The 13,343-nt window shown below is 39.3% G+C and overlaps 1 protein-coding gene across 1 annotated transcript in view; it reads left to right on the top strand.

Annotated features, from left to right (window-relative positions):
• LOC135114641 (patronin-like) overlaps window positions 1-13,343 on the top strand; it is a 43,342-nt gene that overhangs the window by 22,385 nt on the left and 7,614 nt on the right. The window contains 11 exon segments of the mRNA XM_064030440.1: window positions 322-727; window positions 864-970; window positions 2,141-2,452; window positions 5,492-5,742; window positions 5,994-6,733; window positions 7,011-7,325; window positions 8,648-8,884; window positions 9,792-10,005; window positions 10,518-10,664; window positions 11,618-11,725; window positions 12,080-12,247. Coding sequence (XP_063886510.1) covers window positions 322-727; window positions 864-970; window positions 2,141-2,452; window positions 5,492-5,742; window positions 5,994-6,733; window positions 7,011-7,325; window positions 8,648-8,884; window positions 9,792-10,005; window positions 10,518-10,664; window positions 11,618-11,725; window positions 12,080-12,247 — 3,005 coding nt within the window.

Raw genomic sequence — 13,343 nt, forward strand, 5'->3', positions numbered from 1 at the left:
AATGCATGCTGCTTGCTTTTGCATGTTGGTGCTTTTTATTGATTTGGTTTTCTACACTACACTGTCTTATTGTTTATTGTATTTCAGTTTCTGAATACTTTTTGTTTTGCAAAGTATTTCATGCATGCAAAAAAAAGTGTTGCTAAATTTTGTATCTTGGAGAGTATAGTTAAAAAGATTTCGGATCTCTCTACGTAAAAGAAAAGAATGCAAAATTAAATTTTCGTATTCATCAGTGAGATTTCAGTCTTCAAAGATGTGTGCTGAGTCTGAGTGGCATGTTTGCTGTGGTGTGGTGCATGTGGTGGTGTGTTCTTGCAGTGGGGAGAGTGGTATGGAGGGTTCTCGACGCTCTTCCATGGACAACCCTTATGCAGCACAGTTGCGGCGAAAATCTTACGTAGGGCCAGATCCCCGAGAACGGACTCCCACACGCACCCCCAGACCGGATCTGCGTCGCATGAGCCTTTACCTCGAGCCTGGCACCTGGCGCGCCGGCCACGACCTGGGGCTGGTCCCATCAGCACCCTCGCGTCGCATCTCCATGGGCCCAGACTCTTTTACACCACCTTACAGGATGACAGATTCCCTCACGGAGATCCAGGGTGACATCCAGCGCCTCTCTCATCAGCAGCAGCAGATTCAGAGCCTCATGCACAACGGAATGAACTCACCAGCTGGCCAATCAATGCAGCAGCCACCAGGACAGTTTTACCTCCATGACCAGGTACGTTCACTTGTATATCCATCTTGAGAACAATTGTCATACTCTTGATTAATTAGTGGCCTGAAGTGTACTGAAGGAGGCAAAGCTGGAGTAGCTTCTTTTGAGACTTATACTAATTGTGTTCATGTGTATGCAGCAGCAGAGCAGTCCTGTGAGACGGCTATGGGGGCAGCAGCAGCCACCCGGTGACAGCTACGCCTCCATGTCTCCTGCATCCCGGCGAGCCCAGTGGGGCCCTGCCAGGTACTGTGTTGAGTGCTAGTCAATCATGCTTTCAGTCTGTTTGTCCATGTCTTTAACTGTGTGAGTAGAGTACAAGGAAATATCACTAGTCAGAGTAACATTGCTTACATTATGTTTTATTCTAGTTTGTAAGTGGATGACATCCTCACATTTGGTTGCATGTAGGATTGGTAATTTTTTTGCATGTCTTAAAAAAAATCAGAGGTGTGCTATCAATCTTTTTGGTATGTTTTGTAATTTGTTTTGCAAGTAATGGACTGAATTAGAAAAATTCTTTATCTTTATAAATGCACTTGTCTTTTTGCTTCTCGGTCACTTAATCAGTTGTTTTCACGATACTTTTGAGCAGCCAGTATCTTATCTAAACTGAATTTTTCTTCTTATGAACACCTCAATTTTAATTCCACAAGAGCAGCTTTTTCAACCACCTGTCAAACTCGATGCTATAGTGAGTGATGCACAAATGTTCCATCTTTTTGGTGATTTGTCTCATGTTGGTAGTACTTACCTCAGCTGTCATGTTTTAATATTAAATGCAGATTAGTAACTATATGCATGTGTCCAAGCATACATGCTGGTAAGTATTGGATGTTAAAGATGTATTTCTATCCCTCATAATTTACATCCTTTTGTTCCTGCTTTCTTTGTAAGTGTACTCCAGATTACCCCTCTCTCCCTGCATATATGGAAATGTTTTTAAGCCAGTATCATAAAATATGATGTCACATTGTCAGATAATTTTATTGTGGTCATAGTTTGAGGTTGAATTCTACTACAAACTTATCTCTCTCCCAATTAAGTAAGATTATTATGGAACTGAGGTCCATTTTCTAAGTTCTTATTATGAATTGCAGCATAACCAATAAAGAAAGCTGCTCTTAAGAAACACAAAACAAAATTTCATGGTGTACCCAGCTCCATAATCTGAAAACCTGTAATTATTTCAGTTTAGCTGAATAAAACAGCATGTCATAAATAGGTAATAATGGTTGTAGTGATAGTGGTGATGGTGTTAATTCTTTTTCCTCTTTAGACTGGAACTTTTTTTTTTTTTTCCTGTGACTCCTGGTTGAGATGCAGATAAGTCAAGGTGATGCACTTAACACAGCATGCCAGTCAAGCACAACTCTTTAAATGAGCTAATAATACATTCCCTTGGTACTCCACTAGACCAACTAAAAAGTCTCGGATGGACTCAGACCGGTGTAGCAGTTCATGTGAGGGCTGTGAGTGTGACTCCTCTTCCTGCTGTTGCTCCCCCAGCGAGGAACACCACAATGACAACTCTCTTTCCCTGTTTCCTGATGTGATTCAAGCCAAGCATGGCCAGGAGGATGCCCACCTCAAAGAAACTATGACCATAATAAAACATGACTTAGAAAAACACCCAGAGACCAAGACAGGTACCAGACCAGCCACCAGACATTCAGGACTTTTTCGTCAGCTGTCTGTGCTGATGAAAAATACCAAGAAAAAGCTAAAGTAACTTTTAATGATTTGTAAACTCTGTATAGTAGAAGTACTGACTTGCTGATGGACTGTGACATTGTAGTGACTGAATAAACAGACTGCATCTGCTAGTTGTTACAAATGCCACAAAATATCTCATTTTGCTACTGTGGCCTCCCTTTGCTATTAAACAGATTGACCCAGTGTGAATGGTTCTGATTAAGTGTTTGAGAAGGTATGACCAAAAGACAGGTAAATAATATGCATGCTTCCATTTGTGCATTCAAATGCTACTAATAATTTAAGTTATAATATTTACCTTCATTATATCGGTAGATTGACTATTTTAGATGGGAGTATATGCTTGACACAGTGTATGCCTCATTAATATTATCATATATTGAGGAGGGGCATCCAAACCAAGTGCATAGGCTCATCATAAAAAAACAAGTCATTTGTACTTGAGTCTATAAAATAAAGATTTCCTTGGGTCTTTGTTACCTGTTTGACTCCATTGTTCTGTTTAAAACAAATTGTGTATGTAATCACCCACCAAACTTGAAAATTGTATTAGACTGATGATGGTGCCTTGAAAGAGTCAAGGAGTAAAATCAGGAAAGTAGATGTAAATTAAAACTGTTAGATAATACTTCAGCCATAGCTGATGCAATATTCATAGATAGCTCCAAGAGAAGTTTCATGGGAGGAAAAATGGTTGTATTTCCTGCCTATTTACATGAAAATATATTATATCAGAGTACTTATATAAGAGTAACTACTTGTGAAATAGGCCTGCAGGCAGCTTGTCTAGGCTATCTGTATCTAGACAGGATATCAGCTTGGACTATCCTAGGAACTGATATTTGATGATATTACAGTCATGATTGCTGACAGTTTAGGAGGCAAGCATTATGAAAGGGAGGAATATGAAAGTGAAGCATCAGAGAGAGTTGAGGGGGTTTTAACAGGATTGAAAATCCAAAGGCTTAGGAATAAATATAAACAAAATGAAAGTGATGATAAGCAGTGAAGATAGAATAACAATGGCAAGGAGTGGTAACTGACGTTGGGCATTATGCATGTGGAGTGTGGGTGATAATTTCATTATATGCATTAGGTAGTGATTGGATTGACAGAAGGTGTAATGGTTGCTTAGCTGTGGAGTGGGATTCTGGAATTTGGTTCTCATAGTGTCTTCATAAATTCTGTGATCTGAAGCATTAATTATTGGAGGGTATAAAGCAGAAACTAGTTCTGTTGTACAAGACAGGAGTGAGTTAAAATTTAGGAATATATAGAGAGGGGATTTGAGTTGGCTTGAGGCTGAGGAAAGAGGTAAGTATACTTAATTTGTGACAATAGGAAGATTCATTGTTTTGACTGAATGAAAGATATAACCAAGAATGCCTAGTAATTGAGATGGAAGAGTAAGAGTAATGAAATTATAAGCTGGAAGAAGAGTAATGAAAGTATTCATGAAAGCTGTACCATTGAAACATGTGCCAATGGAATGAAGTATTGAATGGCCACCCTGAGAGAAATATGACCATAAGAAAAGTTTAGTTGGGAAAAATTCATGATCTTAGGAGAGGAAGGTCTCATAAGTATTGGGTGAAGCAGTAGACGTATGTGAAAGAGGTGGTGCTGGAATGGGAGGGCTTGAGCTAGGTAATATATGGCCATTCCCTTAGGGATGCTCCTGAGAGGAGGGAGTTGTCAGAGAGATAGATACACATGACTGTGGTGAGGGATTGGAAATAGATAAAGCATAATATGAAGACTCAAGTTATGATAAGAGTCAATGAGCATTTTGCCTGTCAGCATATCCATCATAGTCAGTGGTTACCTGTTTTTACATCTAGTTTTCAGGTTCCTTCTTTCATATTAACCATAGGTTATAGATTTGGTGAGGAGTGTTTGGCAACCAATGGACTACATATTGTCACAGAGATAATTTGGTCTTGACTTTATTCCTTCTGTATAGTGTGTTCACCTAGCAGAGAACAAGCACTGGACATAAGCTGCAAAGTTGTGATTCAGCCTGGTAACTCTGGAAAGCTGCCCAAAGCCAGCATGACGTGGCTTGACCACCAACCTGACCATGGGTGAAGGCCCATAATGGAATCCTTTAGGTTGATAATGATGATGAACATGAATATGTCTGTTTAATAATGATAAATTTTCAATCCTTCTGGAACATTTCTGGCAATAATAACAAGTTGTTTAAAGTCACAGTTACATCAGCCTTCACTGAACTTGAAACAGACCTGGTAAACAAGATCCAGCAGTTATGTCCTTACTTTTCATGACATTGATGAAATACTGCATTTATGTAGACTGGAAATGAAAAACAGATTTAAGAAGCATTGATGAAATACTGCATTTATTTAGAATGGAAATGAAAAACAGATTTAAGAAGCATGCGACTCCCAGAAAACACTCATGAGAGCTTCTCAAACTAAGACGGAAGGCATAGAAGTGAATAAATAGCCATTAAGACCTACTCCAGCAGTTTTTAATATTTACATCATAGCAATAAAGATCAACAATATGAGCACCACGCTTCCTGAATAGCACACAGGTGGTGGGGATACAAGCTGATGCCATGCTGGGCAGTTTGTACCTTTTTCATTGGAGAATCTAGTAGTGTTATGAAACACTTCTTTTTCCATCGAAGGTGAATTACATACCCCTAAAATTAGATAATTCAGTTAACTTTATTAGGAATATATTTGTATTGTGAGCTCAAGCGCATCTTCATATGCTTTTAGTAAACATTGCAAAAACATAATTTGAGCTTCATTGTATGTTGCGTCCTACTTGCATGAGGCTGAAAGGTTTTTGCATGGAGTAAAGGAGCTATTATGAGAGACAAGCAGATTGATTGACTGACTGACTGACTGTTTGATTGATTGACAGATAGAGGATATAAGTAGACAAATAGACAGGCAGGCAGGCAGGTGAGTAAACAGAAGGCATAGGAGAAGGGAGAGGAACCAGTGCTGGTAGTGTTTTATTTTCTCCTTAATCTTATCACATGTTTTATTTCATTATTGTTATTGACTTTTCTAGGCCGATGATGCCTCAAGGGGACTACATGATGGCACCACAGCACCCTGGCTACTACCCTGGCTACCAGATGAATCACATGGGCCAGATGCCGCCGCAGCCCCCCATGCCCTCAGGCGCTGGCCAGGGTTTCATGCTGCACGGTCAGCCTCAGTCCCTCCCCCACCACAACATGTACCAGAATGGACAAGGATACTACAGCCCAGAGCACCAGTATAGAGGTTATCCTTCCACTGCACAAAGCTATGGCTCCAGTAAGTTGACTGGTTTTTAAGGCAACCTCAGCTAAAGGATTTATTTTAACACTAAAATTAAAGGTACATGAGCTTTGTATATATTTTCTAATCACATCACCACTTTCTATCTAATTATATTTGCGAGATGTTTATTGTCCTCACTGTGGGCTAAATGCTTATATAACATGTGCATTTCTTTTAACTCCCAAACTTGATATGTGCTGCCATTATTATTTTGTGAATGTCTCCAGAACATGATTGCATTTCAGGTGACCAGCAGAGACAGATGGGGCAGACCCCTCCCTTCAGATTACACAGGGAAGGTGGGAGTAGTGGTGGTGGTGAGAGTTGGGGAGGAAGTGGGGGAGACAGTCGGGGTCCCAGCAGCCTTAGATCCAGTGCACAGTCATCTCCAAGCAGACAGCCTATGCAGCGACAGCAGAAGTCCCCCAGTCCCCCACGGCAGCCTCCTGTCTCCCACCACGCCCCTGTGGCCGCCCCTCCTCCAGATGACATGGAGCCACAGAGTGTCTCCTTCATTAACTCCACAGATGACCAGAACAGTGAAAATCAAAGAGATGATAGTGACATGAATGATAAATTTAAGAGATTATCCATCACCTCTGGCAGTAAAACTTACCGCATCTCTCATGAGCCAGGCTCACCAACCAGACCAAGCTTGGGGGTCAAAACATACAGGGTTCCCACTAAGAGAGGGACACCAGTCATTGACAATGTTGACCTCCCTCAGCCTGCTCCCCCACAAAGGTCACGGACTCCTCCCTACCACCAAGACAATGGCAATGAGGATGATGACGAATTGAATATAAAAGCTGAGCCTCTCCAAGAAGGTGTTAAAGGTGACAAAGGATTTTATATTTCTTTTGATAGTGACTCAGGGCCCCGGAAACCAAAACCACAATTGAGAAGCAAAAAAATGTCCCGGAAAAATTCCAGTCCTTCTACACCAGCAACAACACCAAGCAAAGAAGAACTTCCAGTTATACCTGTAAGTATTACTGCTTTGCACAGCTATACACATTTATTTAAAGCTAATATTTGTCACTGCTTCATGTAATTTTATTTATTTTTTATTTATTTATTTATTTATTTTTTATTTATTTTTTTTTCAATATTACAAGTAACTAACTAGGAATGTTTCTTAAAAGTCTAATGCCCTGTCTTGTTATATGCATCTTTTGTAGTGATTACTGTCATTGTACCCTTGCCTAACAAAACTTAGGCTATGCATTAATGCATGTGCGTGTGTGTGTGTGTTCACTCAGAACCGACCCAGTCGGACCTCCAATGACTCCTTAGACCACCACCATGGCAGCATGATCCCACATAGTACCCCCAGCATGGCCCAATGTACTTTTGCTCCCACTAGTCCAAAGTCAGACATGAAGGGTGGCTGGCCACCACCACAGGCCAATGGGTTGGTCCATAAACCTCCCTCTGAACCTGAGAGAGAGGAGGAGCATGAGCCTGCTTCCTCACAGCCAGAGGAGGTGACTACTTTGTCCAATAAGAGCAGAAGCAAAGAACCAAGTGCTGCTATGGCTTTAGTCATTGGAGAAGACATAGCTGACGCCGAGAATGTAAGTATCCCGTGTGGGAACAACTACCTTACTATCAGATTCAGGTAATATATAATTTTGATGGTTATTGTGCATTGTGAAAACTGCTTGGTTGTTAAGATTTGACCTCAATAATACATTTATTGTCTTTGTCTTATAAGTTCACATCAAATAGTAAAGATTGAGAAGGGTATCTGTGACTTAAATTCAAACTTACATAATAAGAATTGTCAGAATTTATTTAATTAGTTCTGAGTATTCCTGTAAGTATGATCACAGTCCATATTATAGTATTCAGTATTACTGACTGCAGCACATTCCACATTTTATCTGCATTAAGACTGTCTTACCCAAGGATCCATTACACATATCAAATAGTTTCTCTGAGACATTTGATGAAGTGGGGACCTCAGTTGTGTTGATGCTGCCAGGTCAGTGAAACAACCCTTCAATTTTAACAATGATTGTAGCATTCCTTTAATTTTTCAAACAGAATGAATGTTACTGTGTAAACATTGTCTAGGCACTTGCACTTTTAAGTAACTTGATTTCCTCAATCAAGCATGCTGCTGTACTGCAATGTTAGCTAATTAACTTGCTTGATATGTACCTAAGTATCTTACTAGGGATAAAAATTATTGTCCCTGAAATGTTGCATTGCCTAACTATGCTTTTTCTGTTTATAAGTGTAACTTTGTAATATGAAATTATGAAACAGTTGAAATACTGACAAAAAATGAATGAATAAAATAAAAAAATAAAATATAAGGCACCAAGGAGACCATTTACTAGTAACACAATGGAGGATCAGGTGCAGTGCATATCTTGAGCACTGCCACCAGTGTAAGTGTGACAGTAGCACACAGATAAGATCCCAGTGCACCTCAGAGACTTCTTCCTTATGAAAGAAATCTCTGTTCCTTGTGGAAAGATATAGGGGTTTTAATTTTGGGGGTTATCTTCCTTCATATTTCTCATAGGAGCACATAAAAATTTTCGCACAATGTAATAAGCAGATGTTAGGTTAGACAATGCATAGGATCTTTGAAAATAAATAGCAGATCACTAAAAGTCACAATTACTGTGTATGCATTCACTGTAGAATATTATTTATCATTATGATCTTTAAACTAGCTGATCCTCTGAATTAACCAGTCTGCCAAAGTAAAGTAATCAGTTTTATGTTCTTGTTTATGTTTATGCCCCTTTGTGAAAAATCATGGCTGTTTGCCTCTTACAATAAATCATTTTCCCTGTCTGTTAATCAAGTAAGAAATTAATACGTAGCTCAAGTTTGACAAAGAATTAATGGAGAGGTTACTGACCCTGGACTACCACCCTAGTCTAGTGCATCCGAGATGGAGAGGAAGAAGGAAAGGCTGATGATGCTGTCCATGAAGCGCAAACAGGAACAGGAGGAGGCCAGATTAAGGAAGGAGATGGAAGCTCAAGAGAAGAGAGAAGCAGAGAAATTAAAAGAGGAAGAGAAACTGCGGAAAAAGGAAGAAGAGAAAGCTCGGAGGCAAATGATTCTCGAGAGATATAAAATCAAGAAAGCCATGGAAGAGGCTGAGAAAGAGGTAGTACCATTATTCTATTTAGATTTGTAGAATATGTCATTTATTTACACATGGGAATGGAGCTTGCAACCTGTTACACACTGAGAGTTTGAGAGTTCATTGTTTGGAGCAGCAAGACAGACATGGAAGTTGTGATGGTGAAGTAGACCTCCTTGGACACAAAAGTATTAATGATAAAGGAAAAAGTTTTAGTGGTGGGTTAAAAAATAAATCATATCATAATGTGAAATATGCTTTAGATCTTTCTGAAACTTGTTAATATGAAATGCAGAAAAAGGTAAGAATGGAAAGCTCATGCTATGTTCATTAACACAAATTACATAAACCTCTTAGCTTAGATTATTTCTTAGCAAATTTCCCATTCTGCATGGCACTGCCTGAGACTTTGGCCTTAGCATGTAATGCATCAGTGTTTAAAATAGTACCTAGTTGCAGGTATGCATTCCTTTCCTGTTCATTGTTAAATACATTGTAATGAATTATAATTAAGCCTTGTGAGAGAAATTTAATTTGTATAAATATTAAGGTAAAAATCAATGTGTCATTACACAATGTAATGACCACAATGTTAGCAAGACTCCGTATGAACTATGTTTAGCATAGATTTTGTGCTTGTATTTTGATTTGGCTTCCTTGGCATATTAAATGCTAGTAGCATCTTATTTATTACTGCTATAGGTAAGTGGATGCTTCAGGTATTATGTACATACATGAAGGATAATGAGCTACATGTCCTCAGGCTTGATGTAGTGAGATGTTTACTTCAGGGAAAACTTTGAGAGGTAGTGACAGGTCTGGTGAGTATGAGGCAAAGGTCAGCCATCCTTTAATCACTTGATTAAGGAAAGATGGTAGGTATTGTTGTGGCTGTAGTGACTTGAAATTACAATTCAATCTTTATTTGTAGGGTCGCTACTATGAACCTCCCCCTGGCATGAGCCCAGACCCGCCAAGTTCCTCCCATGGTAAACCATCCGTGAGACTAAGAAACAAGCCACCAGGAGGAGGCGGAGGGCGGCCCCGGCCTAAAACCATGGCCGGCTCCTCTGTGCCAGATGTCACTGATGAAATGATGTATCCCAGCCATAGCAAGAAGGGCAGCACCCAGAATATAGCTGGGGGTAAGTTATTGTCAATTCACGATGCCTGTGATTGTGTGTGCGTGTGTGTGCGTGTATTTTTAACTCAGCAACATACTATTGGTCTGGCAGGGTAAGTGAGGAGTGCTACACCTAGTGACCCACTAGCATGCTTGCATGGCCCTATCAGATATATAACCATTGACCTATTCCATATTTGTATTGATGCAACTACCTGAAGCATTGTATGACAGCACAGTGAGACTTCTTGTTTCTTTAGTACAAACTATTTCTTTAAATGATAGACATTGAATAATATTGCATAGTTTGTGCTTGTTTGAATAGCAATGAATACGATGCTTCTGCAGCTCATTCAGACCACAATAGGAAACATGCACTTTACACCCTCTCTTAATGCCCTTACACATTTGTACTGTGAATGACTTCCAAAATCACCCAGTACTAAATGAGTGGATAAAACAGTTAGACCTTGGCATGGCTTGCCATGTGCACCTGCACCCTGCTCAAATGTGTGTTGTGTGTGCGTGTTGTAGAGGTTGGGAGGAGAGGCGATGGCGGTGGGCCCGGCAGTATGAGGAAGAGCAGTGGACGCTGGGGCTCCTCCCACTCCCTGTCCCGTGCATCCGGCTCTCGTGGGTCCAACTCCAGCCTCACCGGAGGTATCACCCACTCTCTTTCAAGTAACTGTAGCTCTAATTCTCTGCATTCTAAGTGACTTAAGTATTACTAGACCTTTACCTTGAATTTGGTAATGTTGGAAATTTCCTTCTTAGTTTTATAGTTCTACTTTGATTTCATTTACTGGAAGAAGAGTTTATTTTCTTTCATCCTAAAATTATAAAGATTTTGAAAATTTGAAATTAACTTCAGTTGTTCATAAGATTGTAATCTAACATTTTTATTGATTATTACATGAAACACCATGAAAAATTACTTGCACAACAAACCAAAACATAAGTTATGGGATGGAATTGCAATGAATTATTTTTTAGGACCGAACAGCCATGGGTACAGTTGTGTGGCAGATAGGCTGCTAAAGCAAAAGGCTGTCAGGTGGAAACAGTATTTGTGAAGTGTGAGTCAGTGCCATTAATTCAACTATTGATATAAGGATTATCCCATTTCACCTTAAATGAAGCCATATTTTGAAAATTAAAAAGAAATACAAGAATAAGAAAAACATATCAAGACCAGTGCTTGTTTATCGAAGTATTTTAGTTGCTGTAGCAAGATTGAACCCTCTAGTTTTCCTTTCCCTTTACTATGCCATGTGGCCCTTGCTGCAGCTTGTGCAGATTTTGTGGAGTTTAGTTTTTTTTTTGAGTGTTTAGAAGAATTAGGGAAATATGTGTCGTGCTTACAGAAATACAGATTTGTGGTTTGTTTTGGATATGTACAGAAGACCTTGCAGGTGTTTTGTCAAATGTCATTTGTTGCTTCAAAGGATGTAACATCTCAGTATTCTTATTTTTATTTTTGCATTATAACAAAGCAAAGATATTTAAATGATGATGATAACAATCAAACATAATTTGATAAAGCACCTTTGAACCCCTACTGTTTGGTACCTTTTTTTTTATCAGTTTTGAATTGCCTCATGGCATGTATATGCCTTTGTCCTCGCCCCTCATAGACTACCCCAGCACCTCGCGCACCCTGGACCGAGGTCATACTGGCAGGCGACCCACCTCAGTCATTGGGTATTCCTCCCTGGCACGTGGGGAGGACAGGAAGCCTTCACGTAGGTTACCTTTTATTGCTGTTTTTTTGTTGTTTTGGGTGTTTCCTGCATGGTTTATTTATATTGCAAGGTATCCTAGCACCATCAGACTGGAAGATGCAATACAAATTATTTCAGACATGTTCATCACACACCTTTACTTCAAACACTGCCTCCTCTAGTCATATACACCACTATGAATTTCAGATCATGGTAGATCTTGTCATATTGTAATATGGTGAGATATTAATACTTGGTATTTTATGTAGTAAACATTGAGGTGTGGTTAGTAGATGGTGTATCTTGATGTAAAGGTAGTATTTACAACAGTAATTAATATATCTTATGAAATGGGGATATCCTTGCACACCACAGTGTATAGGTCCCAAGGTGCGGGCCTCAATTATGGTGAGGATTACCGTGTGCACGAGGCCAGGAGACCCAGCCTGGCAGTAGAGGGTGGGGGCTCCAGGCTGAGGCGGGGATACAATGGGGGTCCCGCTGGAGGCTATCGAAAGTACCGGTCCACAGGCAACCTGAGTGGTAAGCCCCACCTCAAGGAGGCAAAGGTCCTTCCGTTATTTGGTGGTGGTGGCATTTGCTAACTGATTAACAACCTTAAGGAAGCTTGTCGTATGAGTGTATTTCCAGTGACACCTTAATTTCCAGTCGGCATGTTGACGAGAGACATTGTCATGGATAATTGTTTGATATTTCTCCTTATGATATGAGATACAGATTGTCCAGAAATGTCACTCTACTCAATGTTGATTGAAATTAATTGTGTTGCAGTTAATACAGTTATGTGATGGGACCTTTAGCTTAGATACTGTACTGTTGCTGAATAACTGTGGTGATGGGAGCAAGCATTGATTTGTGCTAGTCTGTAAGTAAGTTGGAGCACATGTGGGTAGTCTGTGTTGGGCAGATATATCATTGTAGAATCAACTAGTACATTTTAAAAAAGGAGTCTCAAGTCTCAAATATTTTCAATTTGTTTTCCTTGTGAATTGTCTGTGGATGAATACTTGTCTCTCAGGTCAGTTGAAATTATTTGCTAAGAAGTCCTTTTTAATTATGGAAGTGGTGTAACATGATCTTTATGTGAGTGCATAGGTAATTTTTTTGACTGTGTATTCACATGATTTTCACATTCCTATTATTTTTATTTACAAGACAAGAAAATGTTTGATGGAATAAAAATAACACTGAGATAACTGTTAGATTTGTTACCAAGCTCCAGAAATGGAAGATCACATTATTGTAAGAAAAAAAATATACCATATACAAAAGCTAACCTTTATAACATGATATACGCTAGTACACGTCATGAGCATGCCATAAGTGGACATGCATTAGTGTCAGTTGTCGCAGTCACCAGTTTATTTAATTCAAAGTTAAATTATTTATTCATCTATTTCTTGCTGACAGGACTCCGCCTAAGAAGTATGTTATGGTGTACATAAGGTTATAGTATATTGGTAGATTGTCATTTATCCACTGTACACTGTGTTACATCAAGTGATTCTCTTGTTTAAGTTAACAAAATTTTCATTACTCATTAAATGCATCAAGATTAGTTGCATTTTGTTTGAATATGGAAAAAAAACATGGAAATTGGTTGCAATAAGTGGCATTA

The sequence above is a fragment of the Scylla paramamosain genome, chromosome 28, assembly GCF_035594125.1.
Source record: "Scylla paramamosain isolate STU-SP2022 chromosome 28, ASM3559412v1, whole genome shotgun sequence".
Lineage (NCBI taxonomy): Eukaryota > Metazoa > Arthropoda > Malacostraca > Decapoda > Portunidae > Scylla > Scylla paramamosain.